Genomic DNA, 26828 nt, shown 5'->3' on the forward strand with positions numbered 1-26828 from the left:
TGCTTACAATCAAAGCTATAGATGTGGATGTCAGCTGTGATGATTCCTCACCTTTGGATTCATCCCGAGTCAGCATGATTGCTGCTGGGGCAGGATAAGGGGCTGTGGGCCAAGTATGTTGTGAAGAAATTCGATCCTGAAGCTTTGCATGGTAAAAAAAGGAAGGGATATCACCCCAGGGGACCAGATGTGTGGCAGTGGTGCTATGCACGAAGAAAAAAGAGATGTGACAACGTTGAATGTGTAGACAAACACTAAGAACACTAAAAAAAGATGTATATTTTTATAACGAATAAAGTTTATTTTTGGTTAAATAAAAGCTATGAGTGGTAAGTGTGCATCTCCCTTAAACAAAACGCACTGGAGATGTTTCTAATATTACTTCCTTCTGGAATAAATTGTCCTTTCTCAAGTGAAATGGAAGATTGTCTTAGCTGCTGACCCCTTAGTGTTATCTATCCATTCATTAACTTTAAGCATCTGAGTGAAGGTTGAAACTTACAATAGGTGACAGCATTACAGAACATATTATTAAAGTACTCATTTGCTGCAAACTCCATTTGCACCATGCTTTGATGTGTTGCTGCCACAATGTTTCAAAGAAGGCATTTCGATTTACAAGTTGATTCAAACGATGCATTAATAAGAACCATTGTACTTTTATGTTTTATGATTAAATATCCTAGAGTTTCATTTTTGGCATTGTCATCTTTTGACTACTGCTGTGACACAGTGTTCTCTGTATTGCCAAGCTGCTGCCAGGCCACCAACTTTTGTTAGTTGGCACTAAAGATGTCCCTTGATGGAAGCTCACTTTGAGTTTTTGCCCTGGAAGGACTGGTATTTGCTTGTCATGTTTTTCCACGAGTGACTGGTGTCTGTGAAAGCTGGCTGTGGGTAAATGTGGAGGCATTTCCTGAGAAAAAGTGGTGGGAGGAGCGTTGTTGGCATCCTGAGGGACAAAAGCACTTTCAAGTTCTGCATTGCCAGCATGATTCCCCCAGCACCAGACAGACTGCAAGGTGCCCATCTGCTCCAAACTAGATCTTACATCTGCTGTTAAAGCCTCCAATGACTATACCCTATAGTAAAGCTGTCTGATCTTCAAGGGTTACTATGTTCTTTTGGTAGTTAGTTCTCTGTTTGCACAGAGCAGCAATATCCTCCTGTTTGTTCTGGCTAGCATATTTCTGTCCCTGAAGAACATCATATCGGAGGTCTGATGGGATCAGCCAGTAATTATGGTGGCACAAAGAGTTTGAAAGGCTGGAGATGTACTATTCGATGCTCCTTGTGTCTTGTGAAATGTCAGATTGGCTAACAATATGCCAAACATTTTACTACTTGCAACCATCTATTTTACTATTTGAGAACTAGGGGACCGTCGAGAGCGAGGGGGGCCGCTGAAAGCTACCTGGCGGGAGACCGCCAAGAATGATGGGGGGGCCCCGCGGGGTTCTGGCTTACACCAGTGTCTATCAGGAGCAGATTCTCTCCTCCCGCCTCATTAAGTTCTGAGGCTGAAGGAATCCCTCTACTGTTTACTGGGCTAGTTGTCAGTTTCTTGTAAAAGTCAAAGACAAAGTGAAGTTTTATTGTTAGAAGTGCATTCATCTAGTTACTTGTATTTCTGGCTGCCTGTCTGAGTGTGGATCGGTGTGTTTCTCTCCTATGATCATCCTAAAAGCTATAACCTTCTTGAACTAGGATCAGTCTAAAATCATGATTTCATTGCAGATGAAATGCACAGCAATGGATTCGTGTTCCAGTTATCCAACAGATGGACGTGGAGGCATCATACCTTTATCTCTAGGGCAGTATTTATATTCTCTGTATTGCAAGTAATTTATAGACACTTTTTTTTTGCATTCTGCTTCACAATGGTAATATACTGCATTTTACTAGTGTAAGAAAAATCCAAAAACAGACAATGTATGAAAATCTAAATGACCTGGCATGTAGGAATTTGACATCAGTGCCATCTCACAGAAGTATGATTCTCAACTTGTGCTGGTCTCCTATTATGGAAACTGACCATAAAAAGACGATTTGGTATGAAAATATATTTTCTACATTTTGATGTGGTAACACATAGTGGTAATATTAACGTGGTAATACAGAATGTTCTCGGGGACTGACCATGAGCATAGATATAACTTTCACACAATTCAACCCATGAATTAAATGAAAGGAGAATTATGCTACTGGATATTTTTCAGAAATAAAATTGATACATTATGAAAATGTTACAAACCATGGATTCTACGTAATAGACATTCCAGTGACAGCTTAGGTGCCTTTTCGCAACCATGACTATATTTGTCATTACTGAATTGACTGCTCTCTAAATTTCCATTCTGAGAGCCTTCAGTAAATCTGGTTAAGCACACTGTCTCTTCAGAATGGGTGCTATGTGTGACCATATACACTCCATCGAAACAGAAACCATTTTATTGGTGATAAAACAAGAATAAGAATTCAAAGCGATTATCTGGTTGCTCTTGCATTGTGAATCCCACTCGGTAAGCAGTTGGTGATTGAGCTCAGGACTGGTAGACACAAAATGCTGGAGAAACTCAGCGGGTCAGGTAGCATGACTGGAGTTTTTCAGTATATGGCAGATAATTATCATGCAGAGTGCATCACTGAATTTGTCTAACTAATAATGACAAGCCGATTAGAAATGCACCAAAAAGTGAGTGAAGGAATATTTTAGCAAAACCAGTAAAACATCCCCACAGTTTATGGAACTTATTAAGCTTGACCAGCTAGATTTGGCCTTTGAATATAATGCACTCCCTCTATTCCAGTGTATCCTGACCTCCACACAAATATCTGCATCACTCTGTGTGTGTGTGTGTGTGTGTGTGTGTATCAACTTCCACAATGTGCCTTGTATACTGCAGTGTGCCCTGTGTCTTAAATTTACCTTGTGGCCAGATTACATTTTACTATTTTTGGCTCGCTTGGCTATGATGTGTGCTGTAAAATGTCTTTCATTCCAGAATCCATAAAACACTGGAGAAACAAGGAACTGCAGATTAGTTTAGTTTAGTAATACAGCGTGGAAACAGGCCCACCGAGTCCACACCAACCATCGATCACCCAATCGCACAAGTTCTATGTTACCTCACTTTCACATCCATTCCCTACTCATAATGGCCAATTTACAGCAGCCAATTAGCCAACAAACCCGGGACAGCTGCAACCCCCCCTAGCTGCATCATCGTGTTGGAATCTTGAGTGAAACACATAATGCTGGAGTAACTCAGCGGGTCAGGCAGCATCTCTGGAGATCAAGTTTTGTGTCGGTCTGATCAGTTTGAAGAAAGGTCCTGACCTGAAACGTTGCTTATCCATATCCTTCAGAGATGTTGCCTGACCTGCTGAGTTACTCCAGCATTTTGTATTTCGCTCTATGACGCTTTGATTATAAACTACAATACTTCATACATTCAGCAGTTGAAATTAGATGTCTCAGAACTTGAAATATATTTCAGTTGATCTGGTATTTGGCATTATTTCTGTGCCCTTTCCTATACTTCAGCCAATATTTCCCTATCTTCTGGAATCTGACCATAAACCAGAGGTGCAACGGTAGAGTTGCTACCTTGTAGTACCAGAAGCCTGGGTTTGATCCTGACTATGGATGCTGTCTCTACGGCGTTTGTATGTTCTCCCTGTGACCGTGGGTTTTCTCCGGTTTCCTGCCACATTCCAAAGACGTGCAGCTGTGTAGGTTAATTGGCTTCTGTAAATTGCCTCTAGTGTGTAGGATAAAACTAGTGTACGGGTGATTGTTGGTTGGTGTGGACTCGGTAGGCCGAAGGGCCTGTTTTGAAGCTCTATCTCTAAACTAAAACCAAGCAAAACTCTCCACTTTGCTGGTTCTCATTCTCATTTCCCGAAATATAAAATGTCCTCATTCATAACCATTCCTTCATGCACTGTCACCTAACTTCAATAGCTTTTCTCCCATTTCCTGCTTAAAGGAAAAGTGAAATATTTTGGAGCACTTGCTACATATGTAAGTATAAATTGTTTCAGATTCAAATAGAAACATTTATTTTGGAATTTTTCTTCATCAAATTTGTTGCAGATGATTTAAATCTAAACATAGCTGTTGGATCCAGCTCAGTACTCAGCGAACCCATTTAGCAGAAATTAACAGCTGGAAAAAAGCTAATCCGAATAGAAACATAAAACTACTCTCCCCTTTCCTCATTTGAAGGGACTGTACTAAAACATTGAATTTTACGGTTCATTAGTGACAAGAGGCCGCAATCTAATTATTGCGACATTGTCAGCATCATTTTGTGCACGTGCCAATTATTCTTTGCTTAATCCATGACTCTGTATGGCGAGAGGGTTAATCAAGTGCTGCTAGCTTCATGACATAGAGTCGAATACACATGATGCATGCTGCAGGCATGATGTTTGCTGCTTCATTTGAGACAGTTCAAGGTTTCTTGTCACTGACCATGTCAGGCAGAAAACATTGATTAATCATGCGACCATTAATAGTGTTGGATAAATTCTGATCTTGTCTATGAATTTAAATGTGGACTGTAGTTATGGACATAATTAGATTGCAACATGGGCAGTGATAACTGGAGCAGGAAAAGTTAATGAACTAGGCTAAGATTTAATATCATATATAATTACCTTCAACTTGGAGACAACTGAGTTTTAGCCTCAAGGGGTAAACCTCCCACTGAGGACAGAGGCTGATTAAAGCTCCAAACTGTCAATTTCCAAGCTCTGAGGGTAAAACCTGACTAAAGCTGAGCAATATTATTCGGACATTTCTCTGCACATTTGACTTCTTGGAATAGGACTAAACATAGAATTGTAATTCTGAGGATCCCTGCAGAAAGATGCCCCCTCGCTTCAGTGAGCAGGTGGTTTTGCAAGTAGATGAGACATTAAGTGTGCCAAAGTGACAGCAAGTAGGGATGCTGCCTCCAAACCCTGCATTTAATGCCAATGCGTTTGGTCGGGTAAAACATCTCCTCTGGGACGTGGGTGCCATTGGCAAAGCTACTTAATCACTCACCCTTAAATTTCTTTGACAAGATAGTGGCGAAAGTTCCAATTCCACAGAAGTCTTCATGTCCAACCAGGCATTAATTAATGATACGATTTTTCAATGAATAGAAGATTTCTTTGTTTCCATTTACAGGGATCCTCAGAATTACAATTGATGTGAACTTTACATTTCAGAATTATCTAATCTCCAATTAAAATTCACATTTGTCAAGGTGAAAATTGAAGGTAACTTCTGAAAATTAATTTGGTAACATTACCTTTATTGTACTGTTCCCTTAATCTCATTCATGTCACTCTCTCTACCATCTGCTCACTTTGAGTCACCAGGTGAAAACGAAATGTCTTTTCCAGACCCACCACGGCAAGATGCCAGTGCTGACACATGGTAGTTATGAGTATTAAGACAGTGAGCCCGCAAAGTGAGTGACCTTCTCCGAAGAGGAATCATCATCTTGCTGCAGGATTGCTGAAGGGCCTTTGGAAGGTTAAACGTATGAGTTAGAAGTGTAATATAACAATGTTTAGGATGATAATTATGCACATCTAATTTCACAATTGCTGCTATCTTTAGATCCACTGTGAGTTACTGTTGTATGCACTGACTGGGCGAGAGTTGTATTCTGTCACCATGTAGATATGATGGTGCCACCCAGCCGTATATTTGACCTGCTGGTTATTTGCATGGCTGACTCACTTCACTCATCTCCTGAATTTCTGTGCTTTCTTCTGGAAAGAGGTAACGAAGAGCCCTGATTGAGAAGAATAGTTTATTTTTAATCGGTGGATGAGAAGCATTTGTCAATGGCATTTTGTAGCATAAAAGTGAAGAATAATGACAGCTGTGGCTGCACAAGCAAGGACAATAGACAATAGGTGCAGGAGTAGGCCATTCAGCCCTTCGAGCCAGCACTGCCATTCAATGCGATCATGGCTGATCACTCTCAATCAGTACCCCGTTCCTGCCTTCTCCCCATACCCCCTCACTCCGCTATCCTTAAGAGCTCTATCCAGCTCTCTCTTGAAAGCATCCAACGAACTGGCCTCCACTGCCTTCTGAGGGTGAGAATTCCACACCTTCACCACTCTCTGACTGAAAAAGTTCTTCCTCATCTCCGTTCTAAATGGCCTACCCCTTATTCTTAAACTGTGGCCCCTTGTTCTGGACTCCCCCAACATTGGGAACATGTTTCCTGCCTCTAATGTGTCCAATCCCCTAATTATCTTATATGTTTCAATAAGATCCCCCCTCATCCTTCTAAATTCCAGTGTATACAAGCCTAATTGCTCCAGCCTTTCAACATACGACAGTCCCGCCATTCCGGGAATTAACCTAGTGAACCTACGCTGCACGCCCTCAATAGCAAGAATATCCTTCCTCAAATTTGGAGACCAAAACTGCACACAGTACTCCAGGTGCGGTCTCACCAGGGCCCGGTACAACTGTAGAAGGACCTCTTTGCTCCTATACTCAACTCCTCTTGTTACGAAGGCCAACATGCCATTGGCTTTCTTCACTGCCTGCTGTACCTGCATGCTTCCTTTCAGTGACTGATGCACTAGGACACCCAGATCTCGTTGAACATCCCCTCTTCCTAACTTCCTAACAAGGAGGCAGTTGTGCAGAGGTATTCACGTATCTCTGATAAGAGGTAGAGTGAAGAGTTGTGTGCTGGATTAAATTTAAGAGAGCAGATTGAGGGGATTGGATGCAAAACATTTGCTGAACAGCTAACGCTATTAACCAACATCTGTCACAAATCCTAGAGTGTTGGACTCCTGCTAGTCAATAGTACAACTTGCTTCATTAGTTCCTCTTGGAGTTCTTCCTCTCATCAGTAGAGGATGCGATATAGCTTCGTCATTATAGCCACCATCTCACTTGATCTAGAGACAACTTTTAGTATAAGACAATAACTGCAGATGCTGGTACAAATCGAAGGTATGAAGAAGGGTCTCGACCCGAAACGTCACCCATTCTTTCTTTCCTGAGATGCTGCCTGACCTGCTGAGTTACTTCAGCATTTTGTGAATAGAGACAACTTTTGTTCATTTTAGTTTAGTTTAGTTCAGAGATACTGCGCGGAAACAGGCCCTTCGGCCCACCGAGTCCGCACCGACCAGCGATCCCCACACATTAACACTATTCTACACATACTAGGGACACTTAAACCAAGCCAATTAACCTACAAACCTGCACGTCTTTGGAGTGTGGGAGGAAACCGAAGATCTCGGAGTAAACCCACGAAGGTCACGGGGAGAACGTACAAACTCCGTACAGACAGCACCCATAGTCGGGATCGAATCTGGGTCTCTGGCATTGTTAGGCAGCAACTCTAGCGCTGCGCCATTTGTAGCCTATTTTTAGTCTAGTATACAACCATGTTCATAATCCATTGGATGACATGTTTGCAATTTCCCATATGTAATGGGTTTAAATGATGAGTAAAATTACTACACACAGTTGGCCTCATCAGTTGGGAAACCTAGAAACATATCCTACCTCAGTGGCTGAGTTAAAAAGTCACCACTAAAACGTCAAAACTTTTAGTTTTTCCCACAAATTACTATCTTGGCTGCTTAAAAAAAAAAATATATTTGTGGATTTGGTCACGAAAAGGAAGGAAGCATGTGTCAGGTCTAAGCAGCATAGATCAAGTTGTATCCCTGATAGGGATTTGAGGAGCACTCTTAAGAAGGAAATTAGGAAAGCAAAAAAGGGGTACAAGAAAGCTCTGGCACAGGATTAAGGAAAATCCAGAAATTTTATGAATATATAAGGGGGAAAAGGCTATCGAGAGAGAGAATAGGGCCACTCAGAAACCAAACTTGCCATCCGTGTGTGGAATTCCAGGAAATGGGCAAGGTGCTCAATGAATATTTCTCTTCTGTTTTTACTGCAGAGAAACACAAGAACATTAGGGAATTTGGGAAAGCTAATGCAGTTAGGAGATAGCTCAGTGGCACAGTGGTGGAGTTGCTGCCTTACAGCGTCAGAGACCTGGGTTCGAACCTGACTATTGGTGCTGGCTGTATGGAGTTTGTATGTTCTCCCTGTACAAAACCAGTTTTTTTTCCGGGTGCTCCTCTCACATTCCAAAGTGGTGTAGATTTGCAGTTTAATTGACCTCTGTAAATTGCCCCTAGTGTGTAAGATAGAACTTGTGTATGGGTGATTGCTGGTCGGCGCCGACTCGGTAGGCTGAGAGATCGAAGATTTACGAGGATGTTGCCACAACCAGAGTGCCAGAGCTTTAGGGATAGGTTGGGCAGGTTTGGACTTTATTCTTTGGATGACAGGAGGCCGAGAGTTATGTTATAGAGGTATGTAAAATCATGAGAGGAATAGGTTGCATGAATGCACAGTCTTTTTCTCAGGAGGAATCAATAATTAGAGGGCATAGGAACCTGAGAGGCAGATTTTTCATTGCTGGTGGGTATATGGATAAGCTGCCAGAGGAAGTAGTTGAAGCAAGTACAATAACAACCTTTGGAAGTCATTTGGACAGGTACATGGTTTGGAAAAGTTTCGAGAGATATGAACCAAACCATGCATATGGGACCAGCTTAGAAGGGGCATCTTGGTTGGCGCGGACGAGATGGGCCAAACAACCTTTTTCCACGTTGTAAGTTTCTATGACTCTTTGACCCATCCTTGGAGAAAGTTTAAATTCATCCCACAGTATTTCAACGTGGAACTGGGATCTTGTTTTTTTAAAATGTAGGAATAAGGGGAGATGTTTATACGATCAAACAAATGCAGGTTCTTGAGGCTGTGGGAAAGCAGAAATATTCAGTAGATCAAGCAGTATTCATTGCGGGCCAACGTTCTCCCCTCAACTCTTGCATGACATGTATTTTCAGCATTTTATGTTTAAATTTCTGTTAATACAGATCCTGTGCCCTACATCTTAAGTTCATGTGGTTTGATTACTCTTGAGCTGCTGTGTTACAGAGAATGTACGTGTTGCTTTATTGGACTGGCTGCTGCAGTGACTGATGGCTGCAGCTGATCCAATTCTTTCACCTGCACAAACCTATATTTAGAGTTAAGAAAACTGCCTCCTGGGTAGCCTTAACCTAGTTTTTTCATCTATTAAACGGTGGATCTCTTCCATCTCACTCTGTGCCAGTTACATGCCTACTGTGGAGTATTAATATAACTCCCTCCTGCTCACAGTCAGGTTATCGAGGTAATCCATTTTGAAGCTGTTTGGTTTTCACAATACAATTTAGGGATTTGTCATAAAAGAGACTGTAACTGAAGCCACACAACACTATGTCCCCTAGCAAAAGAAAGATCGGTCAACAGTTTAAAGATTACTTTTAATGTACTGGATCAATTAATTTGGCAGTTCACATAAGGATTTGTCATTCTATTTGCTATGGAGTGTGGTATCAACATTCTTTTAATCTTTCAAGACAATGAGCATAGAATATAAGCAACTCTTTTCCTAAACATTCTAATCCAACTCAGTTTGTCAAGAATGACATTTTTAAAAACTGCAGATGCTGGAAATCTGAAATAAGAACAGAAAATGCGTGAGAAACTCAGCAAGCCAGGTAGCAACAGAAACAGATACTAAATGGAAAAGATTTAATAGGAACCTGAGGGGCAGTTTTTTGTTCATGCAGATGGTCATACGGTCATAAGGAATCGTAGATTTGGCCATTTGGCTCATCAAGCCTACTCTGCCATTCAATCATGGCTGATCTATCCACCATGGTGGTGGATATAGTCATGGAACAAGCTGCCAGAGGAGGTAGATGAGGCAGGTACTATAACAAAATTTAAAAGCCATTTTGACAAGTACAGGATACAAAAGGTTTGGAGGGATATGGGTCAAGCATGGGAGGTGGGACTAGAATAGATGGGGCATCTTGGTCGGCATGGGCAAGTTGGGCTGAAGAGCCTGTTTCTGTACTGTATGACTATGACTTACTGAATTTTCTCATCATATTCTGCTGTGTTTAAAATGACCAAGAACCTTTTTCATCTCCATCCATACAGTGAAAGTAATATTCTTCTCCTCACTTGGAGAGTACATTCAAAGTGAGATTGCTATGAAACTGCGGATGAGAGATTTAGTTTGTATGTAGCAGAGGTGGACTAGTTTAGGGCTGTCCTAATTCCAGAGTGAAAGTGAGATTTAAAGCAGTTGCTTAAGATTTGTTTACAGTCATATCGAAGTTTGTATTGTTTTCAGTATTTGGTTAATTAAATTCAGAGCTATGCAATTAAATGAAAAACTGGACTTTGATGAGGAGCTCTGATGGATCAGGACTGAGCTAACCTTACTAGCTGTGAAAGTGATCTAACACAAAAATGAATCAACTTTATTGTACATCAAATAAATTATAGTTACTTGCAGTTTGATAGATTCATGAAGTTGTTACTTTTTAACAGGTTATGTTGTAACTCTGAGTCACACTAACAGAACGACCTGGTTCTGATTCTCTGAAATATGTAAGATTGCAGGAAATTTGTGTAAAAAGACTCTGAAAATGACCTCATTGTCTGAAGTAAAACCACTTGATAATAAATTCCAAAATGTATCTCAAATTTAGCAGTTTAGTTTTGAAGCATTTCCTTTAGTTGCTCTCCCTTTAAATCTGCTGCATTGTCTGTGAAGCTGTTACCAACCCTATTAGCTCTGTGCTCTTGTGAATTAATGTACACAATTTTCTGTGTATCTTTGTTTCTTCATGTATGAATGACTAAATTTTATTCCTAATGTCCCTTTTATCTGTGGATCCCCGATGTTTCAGTGATTCCCTGTGTACTCTCGGGTATTAATGATTATCTGTGTATTCATTGTCACTGAAGCCCTGTATGCTATTATCTCCGTGGCTCACTACAGACTTCCACATATCGGTTGTTTTTTTTAATACGCCACTTGTGCCAATAATTTCCCTTGTGACTCTCACATCATGATTATGTGCATGCTTCTGCATCTCGTTTGATTAAACGTGTACTTCTTGTGCCAGTGGCTGTAGTCGTGTTTTCCCTGTCTCACTTATTTCCTGTTTACCATTCAATCACATGTATTTTTACTATGGTTTGCTTTTGAATTTCTTTAGCTCTAAGATTCGCCAATATCTTTTTAGCATGAAGAATGACAAGAGTATAACAAAAGGGTTAAAAAATCTGTCAGTACTTTATTATGAAGCAAAGCCTCGGGGAGGTGGGAGTGGTGAGAATTTGAGGGGAACTCCTTGCATGATATTTATTACATTCCATTGTTTGTATTGCCACCCTGTTGTATGTTGTACTTGAGGTGCAGACACTTTTGATCATATGTCCGACTCATAATATTATATCAAGCCTGGTTTGCACCCTTTGAAACATTTATGTTCAGTGGCATTAAGCACCAAAGAGGGGGAAATCAGGACAGCCATCATTTCAAACAGTGCAGCAAAAGTGATTGACTGATCTGATTATTTGTCAATTGTTATTTGAAAAACATGATTTGATCAAAGAGAAGCAACACAGACAGATTCTGAAGGATTTTAATAATTGAAAGCCAAAGTCAGTAGATGCCAAAGTAAATTGCTTGGGAGCAACAACCAAGTCAGGGGTCTGCTTTACTTTGGGCAGTCTGACAGGACTTTGATCAGGAGAAAAACTCATGCTTCATAATGTTTAAACTGGAAAATGAATCCGAGAAGAGATTTCAATCCAGAGATTGTAATAACATTTTGTGAAAGTTGAAAATACGAAATAAAAGCAAAAAAACCCACAGGGAATAGTGAGCTGCTCCGGCTGCATCTGTGGAAGGAAAAACTATTAACAAAGGTTACATATTTCATCAGAACTGTAAATGTTGGAGATGGATATGTTCCAAGGTGCAGCAAAGGAGAGTAGAGAGGTTTAGTTCAAGTTGCGATTTGATGACAAAATGGCGATGCAGGGCACATGTTTGTGGTAATAGGTCAAATAACAAAAGATAAGTCAAGAGAACATATAAATGGAAATATCAAAATCTTATCCGATATTATTGAATTCAAATTTTATTTTAAGAACCAGCCATCTTCAGAGTTCACTTCACCATTTTAGATGTGCAGTTCAGAGAGGGATCTTTGACCTGAAATGTTAACTCCTTTTCATTTCCCAGTCGTCATCTGACCTGTTTACTCTTTCCATCAGTTTCCTTTTTTTGTTTTAGATTACCAGCATCTGTTGTGTTTTTGATTTTCAGAGTATAAAGTAAATCGTGCCATTGTAACAAAGCTTTTCTGGGTTAAATATAAATGATTGTCTTTTTGTTCAGTTACTAAAAGTTCCAATGAAAAGCACATGTAGTTCTAGTTCCAAATATCAACTTTATCACTGCTACTGTTTGATCTTACACATCAGTCCGTTCATCTTTAACCTTTTAGGAAACCATTTCACCAAACCTAAATGAACTCTTGTTTGTGTATTTCTCTCCTACAGAATGGCACTAGTTATGAATCACTGATGAGACGCAACACAGAACTCCTGAAAGCTGTTGAAGAATTGGAGTGCACATGCATAACACTGAGAGAGGAGAACACTTTACTGGTAAGGGAAAGCTATTATTTTATATTGAAATCTCCTTTGTTATCCCTTACCTTTGTATCTCCGGAGATGAGTCAAAATCTTTGCTCCTCTGTCTTTATTATTCATTATATCTTTTTCTCTGCTGTTTAATCATTCTCTCTCCACCTCTTTGTTTCCCATTTTCCCCTATCTCTTCTCGTCCATGCTCATTCCATTTTCTCTGTCCTTCGTCTTTACCTATCTCAGCCGCTTTCACTCTTTGTTCTCGGTACTTAACCCTATTAGTGACAATTAATCCCATTCACGTTACGGCTCAATATCTTGTTATACCAGCACATTAGAAGTACCTCTCACCAGGGTGCTGTAGAGGGTGTTCGGTTTTGGTTAATCTTTACTTACAGCTGGGAGGATAACAAGGTAGAGAGCAATCGCCTTAAAACATGTTTTCTTGTTCAGCGGAAAAGCAGCTCTCCGGAGACTGAAGAGAAAGTGAAGAGACTGAAAAGGAAGAATGTTGAGCTGGCAAACATTGCTCGACGTTTGGAGGAGAGAGCCCGGAAACTGCAAGAGGCGAACCTCAGAGTAGTGAGTTTATCAGTTGCAATGAATTAGTTTGATAGAGCACATAAGTAATGTTATAAATCAAAATCGGTAGGTTATTTCCATTGTTTGTTTTTTTTGCCATGATATTTTACAGTGCACATGCTGCATCCTAAAAACAACAGATTTAAGAAGTGTAGGGAGGAACTGCAAATGCTGGTTCAAACCAAAGACGGACACAAAAAGCTGGAGTAACTCAGCGGGACAGGCAGCATCTCTGCAGAGAAGGAATGGGTGAAGTTTCAGATGGATACCCTTCTGAAGAAGGATCTCGACCCGAAACATCACCCATTCCTTCCCTCCAGTGATGCTGCCTGTCCCGCTGAGTTACTCCAGCTTTTTGTGTCCGTCTTTGGTTTGAACCAGCATTTGCAGTTCCTTCTTGCACACAAAGCTCAATTGCAAATACAAGAATATAATATGGTCACAGAGTCACCAAGGTGTGCAGTGCAGAAGTGGACACTTTGGCCCATCACATCCAAGCCAACTTCTTTGCCCATATTTACAGTAGGTCCATATCCTTCGATGCCTTGCTTATTTAAGTGCCTTCCTGAAATTCTCTCACATGTAATGATTGTATCTGACTCCACCATGTCCACTGGCAGTGAGTTTCTTCCTCTCGCCTTAAACCTGTGCCCTCTTATTTTTGATAAAGATTCTGCCCTGTGATACCAGATAATTTTATACAACTCTGCCAGGTCACCTCTCGGCCTTCTTTGCTCCAGGAAAAAAAAAACTTGGCCTATCCAATCTCTCCCTGTAACTAAAGTCCTCCAATCCTGGTGAATCTACAGGTCCTTTCTATTACGTGGAGAGCAGAACTGCACACAACACTGTGGTATAACCAGTGTATTGTATGGTTGCAACTTTACATCCCAACTTTTAATTCTGTGCCCGAACCTTTCAAGGAAAACGGGTTCCTTCTTTGCTACTCTATCTTTTCGTTTTACCACTTACAGGGATCTGTGGATGAACCCCAAAAGCCCCTTTGTTTCATTAATTTATTTAATTTAATTAGGGCCCATGGAGTGCAGCACATCATGAATAGCTGTCTTATTATAATCCTTTGTTTCCTTCCTTTGTTCTTCAGTAAAAGAAACAAAGGTGAATGTATTTTAATAAATAAATATTTTTGCTTTTGTACCACATCGAAGGATTGTAGAGTTGGTTCTGGTCTAATGACGTCGCCATTGAGAAACTGTTTTCGTTAAAAGTAATAAACAATTACAAAAGGTAGCAGTGTATCACACCAATAATGAGGAAGACCTTTCAGATCTGTGGCATTTGACCAGCATTTGTACTTTCCATTTTATCTTGCTTGTTGTGGCTGCATGTTTACATTTTTGTGAAGGATAAGTCAGAGCTCCACCAGATGTGCTTAATGACAAGTACTATGTACAGTTCAATGGTTTCATACATTCATTCATTTCTCAGTCTAGTTACCTGAAGTCGCTCAATCAGAATGACTAAAAAATAATTCCTTGCATCGCTCGACCAGCTGCTTCAGCAGGAATAGGGCAACATTCTTAGTTTTAAAGAACAGGCTATGCTGAGCACATCTGGTCAATTTTAATAGGATTGTTCTAACATGAATGGTTTTCCTGTGCACCACACAAATGACGAGGTTACCACTCAATCCAGTGATTGAAGAGGTCACAGATACGATCTATTTAGTGCTCACAGCTCCCTGGCAGCTGTTCCTCTAAACCTCTTCAGCTCTTTTTCTCTCATTCTTAATTTCAAAATCCTTCTTTTGGACCAATCTTTTTTATTTCCTTTCTTGTTTCAACATGTTTTCCATGTGCAAGGTATGTTGATCTGAATAAAAGGTGCATCAGAGATGCAAGTAGCAGTCGATACATCAAAGCTACATGACAAATATATTTCTTGAATCTCAATTTTTTGCTGATAAATCAGTTTTTAAATTGATGTACTGAACTCAGCAATTATTTGACACATAAGGAAGCTTCATCACCATTTTACCTTTAATGGATTGAAATTTGAAGGCAGAGAACAACTTGCTGATGGTATAAAGGTTCCGGAAGAAGGGTTCTGACCCAAAATGTCACCTTGTAGCGACCATAGGGATTGGTCCAGAGAGTCGAACCCTCGGATTGGCCAGCAAGGTCACGTGGTGGTTTTGGCGCCCAAAACCAGTCAGTTGGAAGAGGACTTCGATGCGAATAGTTTAAGTTTAATGGTCGTCTGCGATCTCGGTTGTTATCTTTGTAACTGAATATTGCTACCGCAATAAACTTCTTTGACAAAGTTACAAGCTTTCAGACTCGCCATATTGGTGACCCCGACATGATCTAGCCGATCACCCACCATGCAGGGACACGACGTCCCTGTTCCGGTTCTAACGCCCGGCGTACCGCAGCTAAGCGCGGTCAGCGTTCATCTTCCTCCGTTTTGGGCGCACCAACCACACCTTTGGTTTGCGCATGCTGAAGCGCAGTTCCATCTGAGGGGCATCTCGGTGGACGAGACGAAATATTACTACCTGGTCAGTGCCCTACCGCCTGAGACGTCCGCGCGGGTGATGCAGTTCATCACCTCCCCTCCTGCAGACGGCAAGTACGAAGCGCTGAAGGTAATCATGCTTCGAACCTTCGGATTTAGTAGGCACGATCGAGACGAGAGGCTTATGCATCTACCAGATCTCGGAGATAGGCTGCCGTCCGTCCTCGTGGCCGAAATGTTGGCGCTGGCAGGCGGGCACAAGGATTGCCTCATGTTTGAGCAGGCATTCCGGGAGCAACTCCCAGAAAACATTAGGCTTATGCTCACGGATTGTTCTTTCGAGGATCCCGTGGCATACGCGGAGAAAGCCGATGCGCTCATGGCGTCGAAATCGCGAAAGTACAGTTCGATCAACAGAGTCTCGGCACCATCGGGCAGCCCGCCGCGACACCAAGATGGCGCCACGACGCCTGCCATTTCTCCAAAACCCCGCCAAAAGGATCCGCACAAGCGCAGCTGGTGTTATTATCATCTGCGAATGGGTGGAGAAGCCCGCAACTGCCGCTCACCTTGCACTTTCTCGGGAAATGCCTCGGCCGATCGTACATAGAGGCAGTTGCGATTGGCCAGAACCGCCACCTCTACGTTGTGGATCGATTCACAGGTTTTTAGTCGATACGGGAGCCATAGTAAGCATCGTACCGCCGACCGATCTCGAAGCTCGATCGGGTAAAAGAGGGCCTACCCTCATCGTGGTCAACGGTAGCACCATCCGCACGTATGGTACGCGGGCAATGTCTCTGTCTTTCGTTTCCTGCACTTACGAATGGTCGTTTATCATCGCGGAAGTCGGTCAGGCGATCCTGGGCGCAGATTTTCTCTGGGCCTTTTCGCTAGTTGCCGATGTCCGAGGTAAAGGCCTTCGATCCTCCGCTAGCAGCGATGAGCCCGCTGCTCCACCACCTGCCACCCCGCCCAGCCCGACTGTCCAGGCCGTCGTCGCGTCCTCCGGCCCGTATGCTGCGGTCCTGGCTGAGTTTCTGGAGCTGCTCATTCAGCGTTTTGACGCTCCATCTGCAAAGCATGGCGTTGTCCATTATATTCCCACCGAGGGGCCCCCCGTTTTTGCTCGGGCCCGGAGAATGCCGCCGGACAAACTGATGGTTGCGCGTGAAGAATTTCTGAAGATGGAACAACTGGGCATTGTCCGTCGTTCCGACAGCCCATGGGCCTCTCCGTTGCATATGGTCTCCAAAGCATCTGGGGGGTGGAGACCATGTGGAGATTACCGGCGTCTTAATGCCGTCACCACTGCCGACCGCTACCCCATACTGAACATCCAGGACTTCTCGTCTAGTCTGGAAGGTGCTACGGTGTTTTCCAAAATTGATTTGGTGCGGGGGTACCACCAAATTCCTGTGCATCCGGAAGACGTACCAAAGACCGCCACAATCACTCCGTTCGGGTTGTTTGAATGGTTGCGTATGCCTTTCGGTTTGAAAAACGCGGCGCAGGCGTTCCAGAGGCTTATGGGCCATGTCGGTCGGGAATTGTCTTTTGTTTTTATTTATTTGGATGATATCCTGGTCGCCAGTCGCTCGGAGCAAGAACATCTGGTCCATTTACGGACGGTGTTCCAGCGGCTTCAAGATCACGGGCTAATCATTCACCCCTCAGTGTCAATTTGGTCTCTCTATTGATTTCCTAGGTCACCGGATCACCTCAGCCGGTGCCACTCCTTTGCCAGACAAAGTGGAGGCAGTTCGTGCCTTTCCACGGCCCACCACGGTAAAGGGGTTGCAGGAGTTTGTAGGGATGGTGAATTTTTACCACAGGTTCGTGCCTGCAGCGGCATGGATCATGCGTCCGCTCTTCCAATGTCTCGCGGGCAAACCTGTCGAGTTAGAGTGGTCCGCTGCGGCCGAAACGGCCTTTGAGGCAGCTAAAATTGCTCTGGCAGACGCCACCATGCTCGTCCACCCAAGCACCTCCGCCCCCACGGCCCTGACGGTCGATGCGTCAGACGTGGCTGTGGGAGGGGTCTTGGAACAGCATGTTGATGACAGTTGGCAGCCCTTGGCGTTTTTCAGCCGACAGCTTAATGAGGCTGAGCTGAAATGTAGCGCCTTTGACCGGGAGCTTCTGGCTCTCTGTTTAGCTGTCCGCCACTTTCGGTATTTTTTAGAAGGCTACCCGTTCGTGGCCTTTACTGATCATAAACCGCTGACTTTCGCTTTTTCTAAAGTGTCTGACCCATGGCCGGCCCGCCAGCAGCGGCACCTGACTTCCATCTCAGAGTTTACCACGGATGTTCGCCACGTCGCTGGTAAGCTTAATGCTGTTGCTGATGCCCTGTCCAGGCCAGCCGTTCCCCCAATTTCAGCGGTGGAATGCGAGGTTGATTTTCAGGAGCTTGCGGAGGCACAGCGCCAAGCAGACACTGCCTCAGCATATCACTCCACCACTTCGGGGTTAAAGTTGGCCCAAGTGGCTTGTGGGCCCTCGGGTACAAAAGTCTGGTGTGATATTTCCCTCTCCCGCCCCAGGCCGGTGGTGCCGGCCGCCCTTCAGCGTCGGGTGTTTGATGCCATTCATGGGCTGGCGCACCCGTCCATTTGCTCCACCTCCGCCTTAGTAACCGCTAGAATTGTTTGGCATGGCCTGCGGAAGCAAGTAGCCGCTTGAGCCCGATCCTGTGCTCCCTGCCAGACCTCCAAAGTTCACCGGCATGTTCAACCTCCCGTACAGGAGTTTGTGGTTCCTGAGGTCCGTTTTTTCCACATTCATGTGGATTTGGTTGGTCCTTTACCTTCCTCTAGGGGCCACACTCACCTACTCACGGTGGTTGACCGGTTTACCCGTTGGCCCGAGGCCTACCCGTTGGCCCGAGGCCTTCCCGTTGTCCGTCACCTCCGCCCCCTCTTGTGCCCGGGCCCTGGCCCTGCATTGGGTGGCCCGTTTCGACGTTCCGTCAGTCATCATCACTGACCGGGGGTCCCAGTTCACCTCTGCCCTTTGGGCTACGCTTGCGGAGCTGTACGGTTCCAGGTTGCAGCAGACCACAGCGTATCACCCACAGGCTAAAGGGCTCGTGGAGCGGTTTCACCGTCAACTTAAGTCAGTCCTCAGTGCGCGGCTGGACGGCCCTGATTGGGTGGATCAGCTGCCCTGGGTCCTTCTGGGCATCCGTACTGCTCCTAAGCACGATCTTGGGACCTCGTCTGCGGAACTGGTATATGGCTCGCCACTCAGAGTGCCCGGGGATTTCCTTCCGGAGTCCTCTGCACAGCAGCCCTCGGTTCCGTCGGTTTTAGCATCACTCCGGGCGTGAGTGGGTTCCCTAGCTCCGGTTCCTACTTCACGCCACGGGTGTTCCATGGTGCATGAACCGCCAGCCTTGAAGGACTGTGAATTTGTGTTTCTGCGTAGGGATGCCCATCGTTCCCTGTTGCAGAGGGTCTATGAAAGACCGTTCCGCGTGTTGCGTAAAGGAACGGTCACTTTCACCTTAGATGTTGGGGGCAGGAGAGAGCTTGTCTCTGTTTCCAGGCTCAAACCTGCCCACTTGGATCAGGACCGTCCTGTCCTGGCCGGTCAACCCCCTCGACGGGGCCATCCTCCTGCAATTCCCACCGGCCCTGCACCTCCTGCCCCTGTGGTTCTTGCAGCCCCTCTCCTTACTCGTTCTGGTCGCGAAATCCGGCTTCCTGCTAGATACCCTACCTCGGGTTCTGGGGGGGGGGGGGTCATGTAGCAACCATAGGGATTGGTCCAGAGAGTCGAACCCTCGGATTGGCCAGCAAGGTCACGTGGTGGTTTTGCCGCCCAAAACCAGTCAGTTGGAAGAGGACTTCGATGTAAATAGTTTAAGTTTAATGGTCGTCTGCGATCTCGGTTGTTATCTTTGTAACTGAATATTGCTACCGCAATAAACTTCTTTGACAAAGTTACAAGCCTTCAGACTCGCCATAACCTATTCCTTTTCTCCAGAGATGCTGTCTGACCCATTGAGTTACTCCAGAATTTCAAAGTGTTCAAAGGTATTTTTTTGTCACGTGTGCCAATTAAGGTACAGTGATATTCGATTTACTATACAGCCATACTAAAAAAAGTAACAAGACACACAACTACATAAAAGTTAACCTAAACATCCACCACAGCAGATTCCCCACATTCCTCACTGTGATGGAAGGCAATAAATCTAAACTTCTTCCCTCTTTATTCGCTCGTGGTCGGGGCAGTCGAACCGTCCGCAGTCACGGCAATCGAAGCCCCCGCAGCCGGCGATCGAAACCCCCGTGTCGGGGCGGTCGAAGCTCCTGCGGCTTGGAGCTCCCGAAGTCGGTCTCTAACCAGGGACCATGAGCTCCACGATGTTAAAGTCTGCAGGCTCCCATGGTTGCAGCTCCGGAGTCGATCCCTGGCAAAGGGATCGCAAACTCTGCGATGTTAAGTCCATAGGCTCCCGCGGTTGGAGCTCCCAATGTCGGTCTCCAGCAGAGGTGGCCAACTCCTCGACGTTAGGCCGCAGTGCGGATGGAGATACGATATGGAAAGAAATCACATCTCCATCGAGGTAAGAGATTAAAAAAGGTTTCCCCCCAACCCCTACCCCCACTCCCCCCCTACCTCCCACATAAAATAAGCTAAAGAACACTAACATATATTTAACACATACTATAAAACAACAAAGAAGGAATGGTCGAGACAGAATTTTGGCGAGGCAGCCATTGCTGGCACTACCCAATGATTTTGTGTCTATCTTGCTGATGGTATAACGCAGTATTATTGATACAGTTGCAATTGAGACTAGCTTGGAAAAGCTTAGATTGGGGATTTTGGTTGGCCGAGACGATTTGAGCCAAAGGCCCTATTAAGATGGATTGAGCTTAATGTTGTGTCACTTTCAAGTGGAATGCTATGTCTTCTCATATTGAAAGTGGACTATCTAATATTAGCAGAAAGGAGGCTGACAGTTCTTGTTACTTACTGTGAAATCTGCCTATGGAAGAACACACATTATGCTGGAGTCCGGATTGATGTTAAAAAAAACACTTCAGCCCATTTATAAGATGTGTATTTCTAAACCCATGACTGAATGGCTATGGACTTGGTGCTAGAAATGGAATTAGGCACAAGTACAACCAGCCCAGGAAAAATATAACAAAGGACATTAACATAAATTGAGCATTGTTCTCATTCTTTGAATGATCATTCAGATCGAAAGAGTACAGAGAAAATTTATGAGATGCTGCCAAGACACTAGGACCTGAACTAAAGAGATAAATATAGCAAGTTAGGGCTTTATTCATAGGAGTTTAGGAGGTGAAGGGGTGATTATGTAGAGCTGTATAAAATAATGAGGGAATGAGAGGAATTGACAAGGTGAATGAACAGAGTCTTTTACCCAATGTAGGGGAATCAAGAACCAGAGGATATAGGTTTAAGGTGTGAGGGGCAAGATTTAATGGGGACCTCATCTTTTCACTTAGAGGCTGGAATGAGCTGCCAGAGGAGGTAGTTGAGGCAAGTACGGTAACAACATTTAAAAAGCACTTAGACAGATACATGGATAGGAAAGATTTAGAGGAATGGGGACTAGCATCTTGGTAAGCATGGATGGGATATGGTGAAGGGCCTGTTTTACATGCTGCATGACTCGATGATTCTCTGACTCAATGACTCTACGATTACTTTTATTTGTTATAAAAATATTGGAGAGCATGAATTAAATATGAATGTTAAATGAGCGTAATATATTCTGAAAGATTCATTCCTTTAAAGAACTGTAACTCCTGAAGAAATGGTAAATTAGCTTATGAGTTTTACATAAAATGGTTCAAATCCAAATACTATTAAGATTTCTAGAATCCTTAGATGTTTGCTTTTGTATTTATGGTCCTCCTGTTTATTCAATCTAGGCCCTGTATAACTTTATACACCTCTGTTAAATTTTCCCTTGTTTTATAAATCATTCTTGACATCTCTATATAATAGTGCTGCACCTTTCTAATGCATTCATATCTTTCATATTTGAGCCTAAATCATTTATATGCGAACCGAGCACAGAACCTTACAGAATCTCACTAGTGACCAATACTGTACAGTCTGCATGCTAAGGTGTAACCAGTGTTGCACATAATGGTAGCTTAACCTCCTACTTTTTATTTTCTGTGTTATAGCTAATAAAACAATGCGGTCCCTATTCCTTTTTAATCATCTGAATGACCCACCCTGTACCCTTTAAGGATCTAGGACTTGCACTTCAAGGCCCCTTAGTTTCGCTACACCATTCAGTTTTCTCCAACTTATTGTATAATCACTTGTTTTGTTTCACCCGCCTTTTACCTCCATTTGTGTTATTTTTCTTCTTAATTGACCAGATCATCTCTATATTCTTGAAGATTCCCTGCTGTCAACCACAATGCCAATCATTTTATCATCTGAAAATGTAATATGTCATCTACATTCAAGTCTCAATCTTTTATATATTACGCAAAGTAAAGGATTAAGTACAGAACTTTCTGGAACCTCAAATCCTCATTAGTCAAAGCTTTACCTTCATAATAAACACATTTCACTTCCCCAGAAGCTACTTTCATATTCAAGTTACCATTCTCCCATGGATCCCACAAACTTTTATTTTCTTGATCGGCTTGCCATGTGAGACCTCGTCAAAAGCTTAGCTGAAATCCACGTAGACTGCATCAACATATGCCACTCTCCTTAAAAAAAATCAATATGTTTAATTAGATTGGATAGTTCTCAAACAATTTTTCTCCTTTCTCAGCATTGTCTCTCCATAACTTCACTTATGAGTGAATTCAGTGAGAGAGTGCATAGTTTTCTAATTAGTGATTCATCTGTTTGTGATTAATACTATGGTTGATCACAAATGCAATTGGTTTGAATTTTCTGCTTTGCGATCACTATGAGTCTGTGAAGTACATCCACGATAAGCAGTGATCAATGGAGCAAATTCCCAAGGCTTATGTAATATTGGCACTGAAGTCCCCAGCAGACATCTGAATTGCAATTCAACTCGGTACACAATTTGCAACATGGTGCTTTTAATTGTTTTATATTGATTCACTTTGATCTGTTTATTTTCTGGAAGGTGAATGACTTGGAGGGCAACCTATGGACGGTGGTGTTCTCATGTGACTTTTATCCTTGTCCTTCTTGGTGGTGGTGGTTACATATTAAGAAGTAGGCTAGGCTAGTAAATGTAGTGGATTTAACAGACAACACATACTGCAACTCTTAGGGATTGATGGTGGAGGAAATTAAAATATAAGGCAATGTGTCAGGTGCTAGACAAGCATGTTATTTGTTTAGGCTATTGTTGAGCTTCTTGAGATTTGTTGGACTTGCACTCAACCAGGCAGGATGATATTGCTTCACAATGTGATAAAGGGCGCTAGTTTGTGTCCTCACAAGAATTGTGCGATGGTCACTCCTTCTGCTACCATGGACAATGAGGGGGAGGTCAAGTTGGCTTATCCCACGTGTTAGTTCCCTCACTGCTACAGGCACAGTCTAGCAGCTATGTCCTTAAGCCATTAGACAGTTTACTGCAGTTTTCCCTTTAGTATTGTGCCACATCTGAGCTTTTGAAAGGGCAATTTAGCTTTATGCTAACTGAATTTGAAATTAAGCAGCAGCAGATTGAGGGGCACCTGGCTCATTGGAAGACCAGCCTTCACCTTCTGGAGCATTGAAGGATGAAAGAGAGGCATGTATGATGTTGAGTGAAGGGAGAGCCACAGGACAGGAAGCAGGCGTAAATTGTTTCAAATGAGCAGATTGCTTTCCAGTAAACCTGCTGAGCCTTGCCTGCGCCTTCTTGGTTGAAAATCAGAACATTAAGCTTTGATCCAAGTCTGAACAGGTAATACTGTCTCCTGTCCTGAATCAACCTGTATATTCTATTTTGCTTTTGAAAAAGGTCAGTAACACACATTGCAACACAGTTCATAGATAGACATGGAAATCTACTGCATGATCTCGGTAATTTTTAATAATGATAATCCAACAATGTAATTTATAATTAATAACAGAACTAACACATTTGGGAAGCATAGCAACAGATCCAGTATAGGAGCTTAACAGAAAAACTTAGACTAAAATTGTGACAGAAAATATTGATAGACTAACGGGTCTGCACTGTTTATCACACAGTGTACCATCCGTTATGTGCTGCCATCGCCTGCTTCCGTGTTAGAATGCGCCCCAACGCTCCTTAAAGAGTTGGTATTTTGGAGCTGCTGAACTCATCAATAGTGTTTAATAGTACCTATCCAACCATCAGGCTGATAAATCAGGCTGCATCTACTTCTCTTAGACAGTACATTCCTTTGTCCCGCCCCCCTGACATCAGTCTGAAGAAGGGTCTCGACCCGAAACGTCACCCATTCCTTCTCTCCTGACCTGCTGAGTTACTTCAGTATTTTGTGAATACATTTCTTAGACAGTACATCAGTATTGAGGGTGGCTTGCTTCCACTCCAATTCTGTAGGGTCCTGAGGTGGCCAAAGAGACCAATGTGGGAACTGCAGACTCTGTCACTGATGGATCAGGAGGTACATTGAAGGGTAAGGCAGGTGGGGTGATTTGTGAGGTGCTGTTGACCCATTTATGTGAGTGCATTTGTGGTCCAGACAAATAGATGTGATTCTCAATTCCATCTTGAGTGATCCTTCCTTATTTTGTTCAGTTGCACACCAGGGTTCCCTTAAGTGTTTGAAGATGTTACACTTTTTCATCGAGGCTCATCCCTGAATAATTTTCCGGAATAATTTCCTCTGCCCAGCTCATTATCTGGTCTTTTTGGACCACAGAATGAAATGTTTATGATTGTGATTTTGGGTTTACTAATAACATAGCCCACCCAGTAAATCTTGGCCTTGGAGAAACAAGGAACTCCAGATGCTGGTTTACAAAAACAGACACAAAGTGCTGGAGTAATTCAGCTGCTGATTTGTTAAGTTACTCCAGCACTTTATGGTTTTGGAGAGTTCACTTGGGTTTTATTCATTTATCCTGCCAGTGCATGTGGGAGGATTTTGCAGAGCATTGGTGGTGCTCTCCGGTGCATTGATCAGAACCATACAGGAGACAGGAATCTCTGCTGTCTGGTAGACCATGAGCTATGTCCAAAGTATGGGATTGTGTCATTCAGATGGCCAAAGTCTGCTATTGCATTGAAGGTGATATGAAGGTGATAAGTTAGAATTGTGTATGTCCACCTTATCAATAGGCAAATAAAGCTGACTGAGAGGACATGACAACAGATAGTGCAGGAAGGAACTGCAGATGCAGGTTTAAACCAAAGGTAGACACAAAATGCTGGAGTAACTTAGCGGGACAGGCAGCAACTCTGGAGAGAAGGAATGGGTGACATTTTGGGCTGAGATCCTTCTTCCGACTGAGAGTCAGGGGAGAGGGCGACATAAAAATATGGAAGAGTAAGGTGTGAAAACATCTATCAAAGCAGACGATGATAAGGAAATGTAGAATGGTTCATTGTTAGCTGAGGGGAAGGTGACAAGAAGGCATATAAGTAGTAAAATTTCATCAGGAGGACAGTGAAACATGTCGGAGAACTAGGATGGGGAAGGGACGGAGAGAGAAGGAAAAGCAAGAGTTACTTGAAGTTAGAGAAATCAATATTCATAATGCTGGATTGAAGGCTGCCCACGCGAAGCCGAGGACAGAAAGGTCAGTGTGTGAATAGGGAGGGGGAGTTAAAGTGTTTAGCAACCGTTAATCATGTCGGCCTAGACTGATTGAGCGGATGTGTTCAGTGAAACGATTGCTGTGCCTACGCTTGGTCTCACCGATCAAAATGTGGTGACACTGATGTAATGCTTAGGTGAGGTCTCCTACATGATTTTACCAGGTTGTGTTCAAAACAAAGCATTTCACTGCCCATGTGATATAAAGAATCATTGAATTATAGTTGAGTCTTCAATTGACAATGCAATAGGATGGAGTTTCAACACCAGAGGATGAGGAGAGGTGGCTTTAACCATTGTTAAACAGGTGTTTCTTTGAACAAGGCATCCCTGGTGTGAGCAGTCTTGTTCAGATTGTAACGATAGCAAGGGAGCTGGATAAAATTATTCATGTTTTCATTGTGGACCAAACATTATGGTTTTAATCTTCCCAATGTATAATTACAGAATGTAATAATTCATCAAAGTTAGAGATCACAAAGCTGATTATTGGTCATTTCAATGGGAAACTGCAGGAGCGATAGACAGCTGTTAGAATGGGCCAAATTTCTAATTAAAGTCAGGCTGATAAATCATGGAAAAATGTGCACAATTGAGACACAAATCAATTGATGCCAACCTGTCCTCATTATGCAACCAATCCCTGATCTTTTTGTGTCTTAAGCATCTCATTTATCTTTTCATTCAGGTAAACTCTCCTGCTCCAGTTATAGGCTCGAGTTTGGAACACTACAAGAAAGCCTTTGCCAGGCAACGTGCCAAAGATCTCTCCGAACATGCTGACATTATTCTTGCTAAAGACAAAGAGATAGAGGAATTGAGGCAAGAATGTCGTAACCTACATGCAAAACTGGGACCATCAACGGTAAAAATAAAATTTGTGCTTTGGAATGCTGCTTTTTCATGATGAATTCTTGTCCTTCAGCTTTGGGTTGAAGATGAAATTGCATTCTGCAGTTTCTTTAATAAACATGCCACAAATTTTAGACATGTGAATTTTGATCAGAAGATGACTGTAGTCCACTTGGAGGATGTTTATGCATGCCCATAAAGTTTGTTTTCATTGTATTTGCAGCACCCCTGCTGCATTAAGCAATTCAATAACGAATGAAAGACAATGTGAGGTAGATTTACTGTCGAGACAGATTGATAGTAAAGGCCTGAATCATTTGATGTCAACATTATATGAAACGTGAACCTCTTTATAATACTATTTGATGTGGAGGCAATGGTATGGAGGAGTAATGTCCCAATTGCATGTGAACAGAAAGAAGTCACAGGGAGATGTCAAGTAATTTTAACATGATAGAAGATTAATACAGGTATTTCACAAATTTAGATTTTGTTAGTTTTCAATGCTTCTGAAGTTCCATTTGAAATTGTACGCTGGATATGTTGTACATCCGAAACATCTTGAAGCAGCAAAATCATTGCTTTCAAAAAACAAACTGCTGGAGGAA

At 42.9% G+C, this 26828-nt stretch overlaps 1 protein-coding gene across 9 annotated transcripts in view; it reads left to right on the plus strand.

The window, feature by feature from the left end:
• The window catches only part of tspoap1 (TSPO associated protein 1), a 182883-nt gene that overhangs the window by 64427 nt on the left and 91628 nt on the right, over positions 1-26828 (plus strand). For all 9 annotated transcript variants that reach the window (XM_078422547.1, XM_078422541.1, XM_078422545.1 and 6 more), the window contains 3 exons: positions 12482-12589; positions 13025-13153; positions 26057-26233. In XM_078422547.1, coding sequence (XP_078278673.1) covers positions 12482-12589; positions 13025-13153; positions 26057-26233 — 414 coding nt within the window. The remainder of the gene's footprint in view (positions 1-12481; positions 12590-13024; positions 13154-26056; positions 26234-26828) is intronic.

The sequence above is a fragment of the Rhinoraja longicauda genome, chromosome 26 (genome assembly GCF_053455715.1).
Source record: "Rhinoraja longicauda isolate Sanriku21f chromosome 26, sRhiLon1.1, whole genome shotgun sequence".
Classification (NCBI taxonomy): Eukaryota; Metazoa; Chordata; class Chondrichthyes; order Rajiformes; family Arhynchobatidae; genus Rhinoraja; species Rhinoraja longicauda.